Source organism: Cibotium barometz, chromosome 42 (assembly GCF_041138505.1).
Source record: "Cibotium barometz isolate CiBa-2024 chromosome 42, ASM4113850v1, whole genome shotgun sequence".
Classification (NCBI taxonomy): domain Eukaryota; kingdom Viridiplantae; phylum Streptophyta; class Polypodiopsida; order Cyatheales; family Cibotiaceae; genus Cibotium; species Cibotium barometz.
This window is the reverse complement of record NC_141087.1, coordinates 22,151,798-22,168,829: the sequence shown is the minus strand read 5'-3', so window position 1 is coordinate 22,168,829 and position 17,032 is coordinate 22,151,798. Positions and strand designations below refer to the sequence as shown.

The 17,032-nt window shown below is 39.1% G+C and overlaps 1 protein-coding gene across 4 annotated transcripts in view; it reads left to right on the top strand.

Moving 5' to 3' along the window:
* Nucleotides 1–1,039, top strand: part of LOC147614261 (uncharacterized) — a 54,011-nt gene extending 52,972 nt beyond the window's left edge. For 2 of the 4 annotated variants that reach the window (XR_015263095.1, XM_086780810.1), the window contains exons 15-16: nucleotides 15–193; nucleotides 582–1,039. Coding sequence is in view for 2 of the 4 variants with exons in the window: in XM_086780810.1 (XP_086636936.1) it covers nucleotides 15–193; nucleotides 582–745 (343 nt within the window). In the remaining 2 variants the exon portion in view is untranslated. Of the gene's footprint in view, nucleotides 1–14; nucleotides 194–574 lie in introns of all 4 variants that reach the window. The other 2 variants (XR_015263096.1, XM_086780811.1) reach the window with 1 other exon arrangement.
* Nucleotides 1,040–17,032: the final 15,993 nt, after the last annotated feature.

Genomic DNA, 17,032 nt, shown 5'->3' with positions numbered 1-17,032 from the left:
ATGCCTGCTTGCAGGTTTTGCTACATGCCCCCATTCAAAGGCTCTTGTAAAATGCCTGAAGTGGAGGCTGAAGCTGGAATCGTGACAGTAGGTGCTGTCAGAACATATGGTACTGTCAACTCTGGCTGTGCAGTGGCAGAAACAAAAGTAGAGCTGTCCACAACGGCTGGCAACTCTTCTGTCAGTAATACAGGTAATGCAATTGCTTATCTTAGCCTATGGGGAACGACATGAGTGAGAGGTGGTTTTGATCCTAAGGCTGGATACAGACCACCCTTCCCACCCCAAGGTTCTGTTCACGCCTCAGGGACCCATTTTGGGGGTTGGGGGGTGTGAAAGTCCTGTTTCCAGCCTAAGATGCATTCATTGAAGTTGGATGTATGTCATGTGGAAGTAAGCTTCTTGTGCAAACTCCAATACAAGTAATTCAACAGATAAATGAGCATAACTAACTACATGTATGCATGTGCTCCTTAACCTCCCTCCTGGCTGGGCATGGTGGTGGGTGGCAGCCTGCTTATGTTTTTTATTTTTGTTTATAGCCCAAGTTCTTGTAATAAATTTATTTACGTAGCCTGCAGAATTAAGCGATGCATCGTTAGAGAGTGATAATACTGGGAAGGTTAAGGATGTCAAGCCTCCCATGTCAAGGCGATTGAAAAGAGGACCATCTGCTGCCCAGGAAAGTAAGCGTCACCAACCAGAAACCAAGAGGGCTAAGCAAGAGCGGCTGAGAAATTCTTAAGAAGGCTGACATGTTGTCAAAAGAGGAGTACCAATGAGGAAGAGATGGGAATCCCATGGAAGAAGATGGCTTCTGTAAATCATAGCTGTATGTGAATTATATTGCACTAAATTTATGGTAGTGTTCTCCACATTTTTTATTGTATAGATGCACTTTCTCTTTTATTTTGGGATGCTACCTTATCTTGAAGATGGTTGTATGATTTATGTCCCGCATCCCTTGCATATATTTGTATCCTTGAGAGCAATTTTTCCACTATTTTTTCAGCAAAGCAAATATATTTGTTTTGACATGCACAAGTGTATCCTTCTTTTGGTTCAGAAGCCTTGCTCTCTTCATATATTGATTGGTGTAATTTGAAAGGAGAGAAAGGAAGAGCGGTGGGGAAGGGAGAGGGGCTTTTTTTCTTCTTCTTTTTTTTGGGGGGGGGGGGGGGGGGGGGGGTCTGTGCGCATGCACATCTGTGTTTTTAAAGTATGTACCTCGCTTGTGCCAACGTTAAGTATGTACCTCGAATTTTAGCATCTCATAAGAAACACAGTGCTTTCGAACAAACAATTCACATCCATGAGAGAACAATGGCAATATGTCACACCAGCAGCATTGATGTTTTGTTGAGGCCAAGCAATTGCGGATCCATCCAGTGATGAGGTGATGGGTTCTGATAGGATTGTCTGCGGGCAGCCTTGGAGAGAGATGCAGTGACAAGGGTCCTTGGTAAGGTTTCAAGGTGTAGAAAGCATATTAGTATAGTAAAGGAGGGTTTGAGTGCTGAGGTCCTTGGTAAGGTTTCAAGGTGTAGAAAGCATATTAGTATAGTAAAGGATGGTTTGAGTGCTGAGGCAATGAGTAGAAAATGTGGGATCTAGTTTGCCAACTTACCCGCAAATGGGCACCTAGTGAATAGTGAAGGATAGTTTCAAGGCGCTTTGCCAACTTACCCGCAAAACCCAAAGCAATTGGCCTTCGAGAAAGAAGAATATTTTTGTCGCACATGTCCAAATCAAGGATACTTATTCATACATAAAATCCAAGGCCGCACAGAATCACAAGTGACAATACCTACTCGACAACATGTAGGATCACTTCTTTACACTCTTATAAAATTACATGAAGTCAACAATGAATTCATGCCTCAAGAACTTCAAGTGGAATGTTTCACGGAAGAGTAGCTTTGATAGAGGGTAAGTAGTGCCTTTTGACTTGATCATGAGCTACACTTGTGTCTAAGATTTTCAGTTATTAGCTTATTCTTGATACAGTTTCTTTTGCAACTTTGAATCGGAGTGGAAGTTAAACGTTTAAGTCAAGAGCTTACCTTAGTCGTGCTAAAGCATGTATCATTGGGTTTTGCCTTCGAGTCGTGAATGCAACTTCCTATTGTAGGTGCAATAGCTCGTCTGTCGCGTCCTCACTCTATTGTCACACCAAAATGCTCCTTGCCAAGGGTTGAAGAGAGAGCTCTCAATGCCTAGATGGAATTTTGTAAATTGTGTTGGAACATATAAAGCCCCACACTTATGTCAAATAGGGAAAGTCTATAGACTGTGTGTACATGGTTGCACAACACACCTCTAAATTCATTGTTACTTGCATATTTTACTCCACAATCTGTTCAACTAATAGCAAGTTCTTTGTAATGCACTAAATATAAAGAACATTGCTTAAATATTGATCTCCTCCTTTAGGAATTTCCAAAGGTATACTTCCAATATGAGTAGCAGGACCTCTTGTTTTGATGCAAATAAGTCTTCTCTTCCAGTCATATAATTTGTACATGTGGAATATATGTACCATTTGCCTTTCTCCAAAGACTCTACTATTGACTAATGATGCATAATAAACAAGTTATATTTTTCTTCCGCTTTTCTCTCTCCTTTTATCAAGGCATAATTTCCTTGATTTACAGTGTCATTCCTAATGTGTCTTTGCTTTGAATCATAATGTTGAGTCTAATGTCCCATTGTAACTTTGCCATTTTGTCCTCTTCCACCATTATGCCTTGCTTGATTTGAGGATTGTCTTCCACCTCATCCTCTTTGAGTGTTCTTTTAACCTCCTATCCGTGGGAGTCGTCATGGCTATTGTTACCTTGGCCTCTTACGAAGTTTCCACCTCTTTTTTAGACTTATTAACATCATGGTCCTCAGCCTCTTCCTCTAGCTTTTCCATCACTAGTATATAGAGTGCTTTCATCACTCCAATCTACTTTTGATGACCTTCCCCCCAAGTATTTGTTCCTCAAGAATCATCTTTGCCACAAGTTCCTCAAACTTTTGCAACCGATCTCGTGACAAAGATGTTTTGAACATCTTGAAGTCTCTTCCAAGACCTCTAATGCATATCTCTACCATCTCTTCATCTCTTCAATTGGCTCTTCAATCATTGCCAATTGATCACATATACATTTGATCTTTGTAACACAGTCAAACACTCTCACAAGTTCTTCTTCTCAATCGTATGCAACTCTCCTTTGAGTTTTATCATGTGAGACTTTGACACACTTTCAAACATGCTTGAAAGAGCCTCCTACAAATCAATAGCTGATTCATAATATTCGATGTGTCGAATTATTAATTGACCCATTGTTTGAGCAATAATATTCATCACCTTCTTCTCCTTTAACCGTCATGCTTTGACATCGATTTCATATTGTCTTCGTGGATTTTACCGAGTCTCATAAAATTGATCATCTCTGTCTTCAGCTTCTCTCCTACTACCTTTTAGTAGCTCTAGAGGCATGTTTATCACTGTATCAACTTCATTGAGTATACCTCATTGTCTATAGATCATAATATTGGAAGAATATTTTGATTTTGAATCTCCAAGAGTGATAGTTGTTCTTTTCAAGCTTTTCAATGGTGTTAATTTGTACTTCCGCCATGATGACATGGATAAAGTGTCGATGTAGAGGGTTTTTAGAAGTGAAAGGTTAAAAGAAAAATATTATAGTAGGGTAGATGAGAGGGGCATGATGAGGCTAAAAGCTCAAAGAATTGTGGAAAATTTTTTGATCCCTACTTTTGCTTTTCTTAGCTTTTAGAAGTAAGATGACCTACTTTTACCTAGCTAGCTAAGAAGTTCTTTTCTTGCTTCTATGATTGCCTCAATATGAACCATCCCCCACAACCACAAGAACTCATCCTCTTTACCAACATAACTCCCGACATCCTGCAGGAAGCAACCATCTGGTACACCAACATTCGATGATAATAACAAGGCAACACCACCTAGTACACCAACTCCGATGCCGATATAACAAGGCAACACCACCGTTGGTATGAAGGAACCGACAAGAAGAAGACCTCATTTAGCCACTATACGCACTTAAGTGACAATCAATCCACATTCTTCTTGATAACTAGTAAGTATAGGTAAAACACTTCTCACCCTCCTTTTACTACTTATTTTGGCTCCCCAACTGAGTGGATCGAGCACTCCACAGAGGAGGGTAGAGCTGGTAGAGCTGAGTTTGCTTCTAAGCACATCACCCAGAGAGTCCAATTGTTAAACAATCTATAAGTCTAATAGAAATCCCCCCTAAGCCCAAACCCAAATCTTCTCCACTTAAAACCAGACCCTTACAAGTCTTTGGTGTGCATTCAACCCCCTTCGCAAACATCCTTTCCCCATCGACACTTAGGCATATAGACACAAATAGTTCTTTTGCCTTGTGGTCCCTTTGGCACCCACCCATGCACCCACGCCTTTTTTTGTTAATCACACCCAATGGCCTTAAAACATACCTTATCAAGGCACTTCGACATCGGATTCCATTCTTGCAAGTAATATCCATGCCCTATGCCAACACTTTGTATGCTTGACTTCGATTCAGTTGTCTTGTCTCATCTTCTTTATTAAATCTCGTTCTTGCTTAGTCCAATCCTCTTCTCATCCATGTATCACAATTTCGGCATCTGCGCACTCACAAGTGCTACTAGCCTCATATATGCACACAACATGCTTGGACTTAGTGAAGATGCCCACTGGAGAATCCTGCAATTTTCCCAATCAAATGGCCATCCCAATTATGGTCCTCCATGGAGCCATTGGATCCATGCATCCAAATAGAGGTCTTCACACACAACAGTGATTCAGTCATCAACTGGGATCTACATTTCCCTCACCAAGGCATAAAACTTGCCTACAACTGTGCTAATCAAGCCAAGTATAGATGCCCAAAATGTCAAAGCGCCATCGCCCGCATGCCCAAGGTCGACATTATCTACTAACAATCCCAAATTTTACCCCGAAGTCATGGGCGAAAGCTCTATCCTGCTTCCCTTCTTTCCACCAACATCGCCATGTTTTAGGCAAGCAAACTAAATAGTTACTAACATTTCAACCAGAGGCTCAAGAAGTACTCGGATCCATTCGGCCATATTCCATAAACCATTCATAGTTTGCGTGCCATATTAGGTGTGCTAAATTCTTCCATTCTCATGGATAACCTAACCACATTCACAACCACCTTATTAACTAGCCTTGATAAACATTAACACAGAATCCCTAACCCAAACCATGTCTAAGAGTTGAAGAAAGCAGACAAATAAGTTTTAAAGAAAGCAGTATGTTGGAGTTTTTACCAAAGTTTTCATTGCATGGAACTTCTACACATGAGCACACCTTTAGCCTAATGTGCCCATACATGAAACCCATATTATATATACACTCGCTATGCATCTAATAGACACATCAATTGGCACCAACGATATCTCAAGCACCCGCCAACTACTAACGTCATTAATGTCAATCGTCTAAGTACATTTTTGCATGGGGGAGACCATGATGGGTGCAAGCCTGGCCCATGGTACAACCCATCATCTAAACCTTCCTCAAATCAACAGGAAGCTTCTTTGACCCCACCACCTATTGATTCATATTGCCTCTTATCCCTAGTACTCAATAACGCCAAATTCCTCCAGTCACAAATGCCACTAAGGGTAAAGTTTTCTATCATGCATCAATATTTTAACGATCTTGACTCCCCAAGAAAAGGGATGCCGAGTCAATGTAGAAGAAAGCATCAGAGAGTTAAAGAAACTAGCTGAGTTGAAGAAATCTTCAAGTTGAAGTAGACACATAGGGCACACCTTCTGCCCATTGCCCATGCATGTCACCTGCATATTTCACTATGGGCATCACATTTTTTTCTTATATCTATCGCATCTCAAGGCATGCAAAAACACATGCACCTACAACTAAGTTCATCGCACCAACCATCCCCACGTACATCTCTGGATGAGGGAACCATGGTGGCCCATGGTATGACCCATCATTTGGTTAACCATCGACCTTCTTGCACGAACAAGTACCTTCAAAATGCTCTAAGGAATACCTCTACTTCGACTCTAATTCGCCACGATCCAGCCTCACCTTCGCTAGCATGTTCACTCTATGAAGAAGCCCCATCTCTAGGCTTTACACTAGAGATGGGACATAATATCTTGTCATGCCAAGAAGAGAATGAGACTACCATCCAGCCATGAAAATCATTCCATGGTGGTCATGGCACTCATTTTACCAACAATCACACAGTTGAAGGACTTCATACACATACTTCCTTAATGTGAAATAGGGAAAGTTGAAGGACTTCATGCACATACTTGCTTAATGTGAAACAGGGAAAGTTGAAGAACTTTGTGTATATATTTACTTAAGACTAGTAATAAAGGTTGTACCAATTTTAAGTTTGGCCAACCTAGTGTGAGAACTAGTCACTTGTATATCATCACTTTTAATACTAAGAAAAATACAATCATTCCCTTGTAATAGTTTACTTGTTTCCCTTCTTCTCCCTTCCATCCACACATTTCCACCTTAGTAGGCAACTTCACCATCGACTTGGGAGATGTGAGGATGCAGATACCATTAGGAAGGGGGGTATACTATAACCACTCCTGTAGTTTAATAAAGTTTCACCCACAAGACCTTCATAAGAAGGTGCTTTGTCATCTTACCTGCTTGAACGGGTCTTTTCTTTTGTAAGATGACATTGGAACATCTAAAGCAACCTTACCTTGAGGATAATGTTAAATACAGAAAGTCGAAGCTTAATGTCAAATACACAAAGTCAAGGGACTCTGTGTTTTAACTAAGAATAGTAATAAAGGCTAGATCATTTTTAAGTTTGGTAAAAACTAGTCACTTGTATATGTCATTTTTGACACTAAGCAATATATAATCATTTGCTTATAATAGCTAACTTATGAGCTTCTCTTCTTCCCTCTTCTTGCTTACTTGTATACTGTTGGCTTCATGCATTCTAGATGGATGCTTGCTTGAATATGATTGCTTGTAGGTTTCCCTTTTCCAGTAGCTTCCCCATTCCTCCCATTTGTGAGAGAGAACCATCATGAAGGACCATCTCTTCTTGCCTTCATCTAGGCATTGATAGCTCTACCTTCACCCCATTGAAAAAGGAGCATTACAGTGTGAACGGAGTGAGAGCACGCGATAGATGAGCTAACACACCTACATTGGGAAGTTGCATTTGTGGGTCTAAGGCAAGATCCAATGACACATACTTTGGCAAGACTAAGGTAATCTCTTAACTTAAATACAAGAGATGAAAATAGAATTTTCTAATGTAAATAAGCTTCAAATTAAAATCAAAAGCAACAAACAAATACATCCAATGACTCTAAAAACTTAAGTTTTTCGGAGTGTGGCCCTCTAATCAACACCGGGTAATATTGGGTGATCTCAATAGCTTGGAATGGATGGATTTAATCCCTAGGCTAGTCCCCATAAATAATGGTACCAAATATGTTCGAGTAAAGAGCTTATCTTCATCTTGCCCGAAGCATGTGTCATTGGTTCTTACCTTCGAGCTACAAACGGCAACTTCCTTATGTGGATGTTCTAGCTCGTCCTCAATGTGTTGTCACACCGAATTGCTCCTTTACTAAAGGAGTGAAGAGAGATCTCTCTATGTCTATATGGAGGAAATAAGAGATCGCACGATGGTTCTCTCTCAAAAAAGGCGGGGATTAAAGGGAGACTAATGCAAGAAGCCAACCTACAAGCAAACCTATTTAGCATGCATCCATCAAGCATCCATCAAGCAAGAAAGACTCAATGGCATACAAGAAAGCAAGAAGAGGGAAAAGAAGAGCTCATAAGTAAACTATTGCAAGTGAATAATTGTGTATTGCTTATTGTAAAAAATGATGTATAAACAAGTGACTAGTTTTTACACTAGATCAACCAAACTTAAAAGCGCAAGGTAAGGCCATTGTATGTGTTCCAGCGTTGCAAAAGATAAGTTCCCATTCGAGTGGGTAAGATGGCAAAGCCCTTACGGGGTAGATTAGGTAGGCAAAACTATGTTAACCTACAGAGTGGTTAACATCCATGTATTTAATTCAAGTCAATTACCTAAATTCTTTAAGCATAGTTATTAGTAATAATTAAGAACTCTCCATGAGTCAATCTTATAAGCTCTATCTTCTGTCATATTTTCTTGCTTGCTTCAATCTATGTATACATGCACATAGTTGGAAGTGCGCATGTACAAGGGTGTGGAAGGCTACTAGTATGTTACATGATCCTTGAGAGGCATGTGTAGCATAGGTTGGTGAAATTCTCTACCCACACCACCCTTATGAGTTGATCTCTCACTAGCTCACCCTTCAAGCAAGGAGTGTTTTAGAGTGCAATGAAGAGATGGAAACAAGTGAAGCTAGCTCACCTTTGACATGGAATTTGCAATTTGAACAACTCTTTGATAAATTACTCATCATGACACTTTTTAAGGCAAGGTAATGAGCTAAAACCCCAACTAACAACTATGGCATACCACATAATAATGGTCTCAAAGAGTAATACATGGCATGCCTCAATAAAAGAATCCAAGAGGAGGTTTTAAAATGGAGGAATCAAAAGTCTCTGCAATGTTGAATACTTTCTAAAGTGTATCATATATTAAAAATGAGCTAGACTATGATAATTTCTTCTCCAACATCAAGATCTAGAAATCAAAAGTAAGACCAATGGATGTCTTCAACTTTCTACCAATATTTTCACATGCCTTAGGTGCACTTCAAAGACCCTCCACTGAGGGCTAGTGAGCCATTCCTAGAGTGGCATGTATGCTAATAACATGTTGTAGGCACCCATTCTAGCTCCAATATTTTAATAAGAATAAAGCACAACCCCAGTTGCCAATATGTTAAGGAAAATTGATGGTGATAAGAATGTAGAAAAAGAGCAAGATAGTAATGTCTTATACTATATGAAGAGGAAAAGAGGGACTTGCATCTATGTGTATGTAGTAGCTCAGTACTCCCAAGCAAGCCAATATGGAGTGCTTTGGGTGTAAACCCGCCCCCCCCCCCAAAAAAAAAGATTAGCATGGGTAGTGTCATCCTTCATGCAAGAATCTACTCAATATATAACTTCACAATATCCAATTCAACAACTAGGACCATCTACCTCACTGAACATTCTTGAGGTTAACACAAATAGGAAATAATGTCACCTCAAGAAGAAGATGTGTAAAGCATGTGAACAAACTCTTAGGTTAATTAGTTTTTGTTGATAATGGTGGTTTGTAAAAAGCACACTTTATGTTTTTTTGAGGAAAAGTAAATTGCTTTTGTAAGGTTTTATAGAAGGGCATGGACCCAAGCATAATAGAGAAGTTAGAGTTTTTGGCTTTAAGAGTCTCATCGAGTTTTTATGAGTGGTATGAGAGCCTTGGAGGCCTAGAAAAAGAAAAATATTTTTTAAAGCTTAGAAGTGTTTTTTTAAAGCAAAAGCTTTTTAAAAGCTTAAAAAATAAATTAAGCTTTTTTTTTTTGAAGATTTATAAATGCCTCAAGCGCAAGAGAGAGGAAGGTGGTGATTAGTAGAGCGAAAATAATGCTAATGGTGGGCATAGCAAAGACACATATAGAGCTCCTACGGCTCTCCACTCCTTCGCCTTCGCCATGTGTGGTGCATCTATCTGCCCACCTCTGTGATGGTGGCGAGACCTCCGTCATGTTTCTGCATGGTGCTCTGACCCCCATACTGTAACCCTCAAGGGTGTGCCGTACATCTTGTGATGGAAGGGGATGAGGTGGGAGTGGCCTTTCTAGGTCCTTTCGCTCAAGAAGGTGGAAGAGGACAGGCAAAGGAACTGAAAGGGCCTATGCAGGACCATGAAGTTGGTGCATGATGAATGATGAAAATGTTTCTCACTGTTGCACATCCTCTATGTCAACCTTAGTCCTCAGCTTGATCCTCTATGGCAACCATAGTCCTTAGCTTGCATTTGGAGATCAAACTTGCAAACCTGAACCTTCCTAGAAAGGTTGCTTAGTCCCAGCAAGCTTCATGCTTCGGTTGGTTTGCTAGCCTTCTTGCCAACCTATCATATGAAGTGGATTGACAAGAGCGAACCTATCATATGAAGTCGATTGACAAGAGCGACACGACATTTATTTGATCTGTGAAGTAATGTGCATGTGCGCGTAAAGTGAAAATGGGTGTGCATTATAAATAAGGTTGCCCACTACCTGTACATAGTGGCATTTTCCAAAATCTCACCTATATTTGGGTACAAAAGGCTTTTGAGGACATGAAAATATAGAGAGGGAATTTGTAGTTGAAAAGCTCTTTGTACTCTCATATGGAGAATTTGACGATATAAGGGCATTTGCAGTGTAAAGATTTTGTGTGCTCTCATGTGGAACATATAGTCTAGTGAATGAGAAGCATTGGCATTGGAAGGTATATATATATATACATATATAAAGAAAATGAAAAGAAAGGCTACATATTAGACCTTACCTGAGGCTACTAGACAAATTAGATTATAACTTGCAACAACAAACAAAAAACCTGAGTGCTCTCATGTGGAACATATAGTCTAGTGAATGAGAAGCATTGGCATGGAAGGTATATATATATATACATATATAAAGAAAATGAAAAGAAAGGCTACATATTAGACCTTACCTGAGGCTACCTGAGCCTACTAGACAAATTAGATTATAACTTGCAACAAACAAAAAACCAACAGAGGCAAGCTACATAACCACAACTAAGCAAATTGCAAGGGAGTCTAGTTTTGTAAATTTCTTAAATAGCAAAGCAACGAAATTTGGTTGCTATGGTCGTTGTTCCAAGAGTAAAATCTCGCTAAGGGTTGATCTTGGTGATGACTTGGATGATGTTATTATGTGCAACAAGATGGTTGGGCGTTTGATTTACTTACACATGAGATACTCTTCAATATTCACTCCTTGTACTCTTTGAAAAAAGGAAAACACGAGTGCAGATATTAATGGTTCTTTGAAATATCTTTATTGTGGTATCCCATTTGAGAAGCATTTGGTATAGGTGGTAGGGCTAGTGGTTTGGCATCGAGAGAATAGTTAGTAGTGCTAGGTTTTCGTAGTACCAAAAAATGGGTTATATTGTGGTTCTTATGGCACTTGTAATGAGCACAAAATTATTATTATCTAGGTCTTAACATTGCTCTATTTGGCTCCATTGTGCAAGAATCCCACAATGAACATGTGTCTCAAGACCTTGAGCTAGCGTCTTCGAGTAGGTTTAGAGATCTAAACGAGTGGCTTACTTTACTTTCAAGGCAAAGTTTGAATGCATAGAACTTGGTGGGATCATCAATTCGTCCCATGGTTTCATAAATTTGATCGAGCTTCTCAAGGTACTGAATAGGATCTCTAGTTTCATCAAATTTAGTCTCATCATCCTTGACATGTGCATTTGCTTGATTTTGCCCAATGCTAAGCCTCTAGATACTATGTTGGTTGTAATGCCGCTTCCCATTTTAAACACCATCTCTCCTTAGTATGTCTTCTACATATTTATGTGGCAGGGAAACATAAGGTGGTGGTTGTGCGACACCCTCTATTTCAAGGTATGGAATCTCTTGGTCTATGGGGTTGGGTTATATGGTTTCCAATGACACTTATCCTCTACTAGCCTAGCTTTGAGCTTGCAAGAGACTCGTTGTGGCTAAGAACACATTCTATGAATGCTTGCGTGGATCGCTTTGTGATAAGATAGTCTCAAACATTTACCCTTCCTTATGTTCCCTATTCCTCTTTCCAAATGAAGAAGAACTGGAACTTGCTTTCGTGGTAAAGGCACTTCTAAAATGAGATTGTGTGGAGAGTGGCATGTGTTTACACTTTGTGTTCTTATTATTGAATATATTGTGGAACACTCATCCTTGGTGATATAACAAAAGAGACATGTCTCGTTTTTCATTAACTGTGGTTGTTGGGCTGCTTGTTAGTCATGGTCTGCTTCTTAGGATAAACCCAGCTTAGGATCAACATCGAATATTTGAAACATTGTGGTATCAGACATAGTTTGACTGCTTCCTATGGTGGGAGTGAACCTTGATCTTCTCCTTCGCCTTCGCCTTCACCTTCGCCTTCGCCTTCGCCTTATGTGGTGCATCTATTTGCCCACCTCTTTAATGGTGGCGAGACCTCCGTCATGTTTCTGCGTAGTGCTTTGGCCCTCATAGTGTAACCTTCAAGGGTGTGCCGTACATCTTGTGATGGATCTTTGCGAAGGGGATGAGGTGGGAGTGGCCTCTTCTCTAGGTCCTTTCGCCCAGGAAGGTGGAAGGAGAGAGTCAAAGAAATGAAAGGGCCTATGACCATGAAGCTGGTGCATGATGTATGATGACAATGTGTCTCACTATTGCACATCCTCAATGTCAACCATAGTCCTTAGCTTGCATTTGGAGAGAGATCAAACTTGCAAGCCTGAACCTCCTCTTGGAACACCCTGTCCGTGCACAGGTACATGTGATGTTGAACTTGCCACGCCCTTGCTCTTTGCCAAGTATTTAAAACAAACACTCGAGCTTATAGGGGCTCCTAGAAAGGTTGCCCAGTCCCAACAAGCTTCATGCTTCGGTTGGTTTGCTAGCCTTATTGTCAACCTATCATATGAAGTCGATTGACAAGAGCGACATAACATTTATTTGATCTGCTAAGTAATAATGTGCATGTGCGCGTAAGGTGAAAATGGGTCTGCATTATAAATCAGGCTGCCCACTACCTTCGTGTACATAGCGGCATTCCTTAAAATCTCACTTGCATTTGCACTTAGCTAGTAGGGAGGAAGGCTTTTGAGGACATGAAAATATAGAGAGGGAATTTATAGTTGTTCTTGGTGTATTATATGCTCCTTCATAGTAGTAGACACTAGTCTTCTCTTGCTTCTTCTTGTACTCCTCAAGGAATGCAGCTTTAATATCCTCTAAAGAAGGTTCTGGAAGATTTGATAAAGTAGAGACTAAATGTCCATACTCTTTGGCATACTTTTTAATAAGATAGCAACATCATCTTCATCATCTATTGGTGCTCTAGCCAACTAACTAGTTGGGACATTAAACTCTTCATGTGATTTAGGTGAGTTGGAAATGAGTCAACTTCATTTCAAGTTTAATAATTTGAATTTTAAGACTAATTTTTGAATGCTTCCCTTTTATCCCAAATAATTTTTCCATAGTCTCCCATGCCTTGAAAGAGAACTTTGTATTTGAGATGTGATCAACCCTAATCTCAATCTTTTGGTATAATTAGTGGTTTAATCCTACCATTAGGAAGCTCCTATCAGCTCACATTGTATTTGTCCCTTGATTTGGTGCATCAATTGCTCACTCCAACAAAAACTAATCTTTTTTGCATCACCTAATAAAAATGACCATTCCTAATGATGGTGATAATCAATCAAAGAAGGAAAAGGTTAAACCCAATAAGAAGATCAACAGTCGCATTTTAAGCATTATTACTACTATTATATTGAAGCTATGATTTTTTTAATTACCCACATGCACTTGTATGGTGAAGGAAATTAAGCTCAATGCATTTATATTTAAATCAAGCATTAAACACTTATTGGGAGAGTCTCCTAATTAAGACCTTTCTATTCATCATCATGGCTACTTCAATGCACCTTGAAAGGTTTAATGGGGTAGGCTTTCACACATGGCAAGTAAGGGTAAAATTCATCCTCATGAAATAGAAATTATGGGCATTACAAATGGGAAAGAGGAAAAACCGAGGACAAGGGAGGTAGAGATTACATGAGAAGCTAAGGATGAGAAGGTACTATTATGAACCAAAAAATAAAGCAACTTTGGAGTGATGATTTGAGCAAGATAGACTTATAGGGAGCTCAAATCCTTTTAGGAGCATGAATAGCAATGGGTTCACTTTCATATGAAAGAAATATCCATGTGATTAGGTGCATTAATCATTTGCTAATCCCAAATTTACCAAGATAGCTCTCTGAAGTTACAGACTACTGAAACCGCGAGATGACATCGTTTTTTCTCAACTCTAATGCCACTTGCGTGTTTGCCATGTCAATTTACCTCGGATCTAGCTCTAATTAGATTTTAATACTTTATTCCTCTTGATATTAGGGTCTCCCAAAATGCAAGAGACTGTTGCAATAGCTCCTCCTATCGGTGCTGTTGGTAATGTTCTTTGATTCCTCCAAGTCGCGTGTGTGCTTATGAGAGTGAGAGAGAGTCTCCACTTGATAGCTTGGCCAATGGTGCCCTATGGAGTCAGGAATCAGTCTCAGGGGGTGCACTACTAAGAGATCCTATGTATTACGTGCGTTCAAGGGGTTCAAAACCCAAAAAACCCCTTTTGTAAGTGTATTTCTATAAATTTACCTTAAAATTTTGAATTAAAATACCCCTTCATTTGAACTCATGTGCTATACTTACATATTTTTAGGTGAAACCCCCAAGGAATCAATGCTCCACTACAAATGGGCTTGACAAAATAGGGAAAGCAAATATAATACCTAATTAGAGCTTAATTATAATTAAGAAAAGATTAATCAGCTAATGGTGGAGCTTAGGAAAGTGACAAGGCTTTGATACCACATGTTGGAAATTCATGGAGGCTCTAATACCACATGTTGGAAATTCATGGAGGCTCATAAACAACAAGAAAGCTTATAGATAAACATAATGAGAGATATTATGATTAAATTAAGAGCACTATGTTAATCACACATAATAAGTGTTGAGATTAGTATAATCACAGCATTAATGGAGAAGTGATAAATCATATATCATTCATGAAAGTGTGCCTCTTAAACAGGCCGAATACAAGGCGTGGAATGTGTCATGGATGATGTGAAGCACCTCCTCACTCATCTCCTACATTCACTAGATGCTTTCCTAAAATCTCTTGTCAAAGTCAACATTGGTATATTCCTAAATGCATGGGAAATACAAGAAACTCAAGTCTATGCTCCGCTCGTATGCTTATGTGTATCCCATGATCCAATATGTGAAGTATCAACAACTCCATGGGTTAAAAATGGATGCATCACTAATCGAATGCTCTTGATCCTCTAATAGATCCCCATGAACATCTAATGCATCCAAATGAAGAGCCTCATGATATTATAATGCATCCAAATCCTTATGATTGTCTAATGCATCCCAATGATCCCCAGGAAGGTAGGTAGGCATAATGCTTGATACTAGCATATCATCATCCACAATGCTCAATGCCACATATTTACCCTCGAGATCATGTGCACATGATATAGCTCACACACATCAATATCACATACATCATCACCATGTGTATCATGTGCATATGTGTCAGTATCATCACCATGTGCATGTGTAGCAATATCACCAGTATCACTATCATCATGTGCATGTGTATCATCGTGTGCACGTGTATCAATATTATCATCATGTGTTTCATTAGGTGCACATATATCAATATCATCATGTGCATGTGTGTGTGTGATACATCATCACATCATCACATCATCATCATTTGCATCATAAAAAAATGAATAATATATATACAGCAAGGACAAGATGCATTACTTGAAATCTAAGCCATCAAGACTTAAAATGCATATAACTAATTTAAACTTAGAGTGTATCTCATCTACATTAAGAAATCAGTAAATAGTCAAATGAAACGATTATCTTGCACTTTTGATGAAATGCTAAATATAAAGAATTTCACTCTAGTGAATCAATCAAATTCAAAAATTAAATCCAACATACATAATAAAGCTTAAATTAAGCTAATCATACATAGGATATTGATCATTTTGTAAGCTTTTTGGAGGACAAGCCTTTTAATTGTGTGCTTGTGTGCATGCATGAAATGGATCTAGACCAAATATCAAAGAAATCAACACATAAAGTCCACATCGAGCTCTATTTGATGAGCATCAAACACATATGACAAATCCATGTGATTATGATGAAAAGAGAAGAAATCCACATGCACATGTAGCAAAGAAGGTATGTGCATAAGGCCTAAGGGATTTAATCTTTCACCTATGAGGATGGCTATCAAGCTTGCCATGAGTCCTAGACCATGAAAGGCTATCTCCATTTTGGAGCCGTGATTACATGTAAGTGTCTAAAGATAAGAATGATCAAAAGATCCCTACAATGAACTCAAAGCCCTATTTATAGTAGCCTTGTCCATGGCCCTTTATTTACATATTTTAGACCTTAGTTTTGCTTTATTGCAAACCATCCCTTCCTAAAGATTTTGTCCTCAAAATCATAGAATATATCTACAATTCAATATATCCTCAAATGAAATCAATGGAAAGTGGTATAGGTCCCAAATATGCTCTCCAAATGTAAGGAAGTCCATAAAACTTCATCTCCAATGCATATGTGTGGAATTGTTGTGGCAGCCCTTGTTGTTTCCTTTGAAAGATTCTTCATGAAATCTCCATGAGATAGGTTGGAAATGATGTATAAACTTTAGCCAAACATGTCCTGCATCATATTCTTCCATTATGATAACCATTGAAGCTTGTTGGAGTAGAGCATCAACCCTAACAATGGACCTCACCAAAACTGTCCAAAAATTACGGCATGCTTATAATCCCAAGGATTGCCCATTTTCTCTATATAAATCATGCCACTTGGTCAAACAAGATCTTCCCCAAATATGCCATAGTGTTTCACATACTCCAAGTAAACTCATCCATGAGCAATGTGGGACTAGCCCATTCAATTATGAAAGAAGTGCTCTTGAAGCATAGTGGACTATTATGGCAGCCCATATCGATGTCAAAACCACTTGCAAATATCTCAAAAAGTGCCTCTTCCAAATCTATCCAGAACATTCCAGAATGCACATCTTCCATTGTAGGAGTCATAAATGCCCATATAATGAATATCAAATGGCCCAACCACATCTTCACATAATAAAGCTTGTTGTTGCACCTAAGATAGTGGTTGACATGCATCCTCATCCACAAATAAATCCATTAAAATGTGAACAATCATCT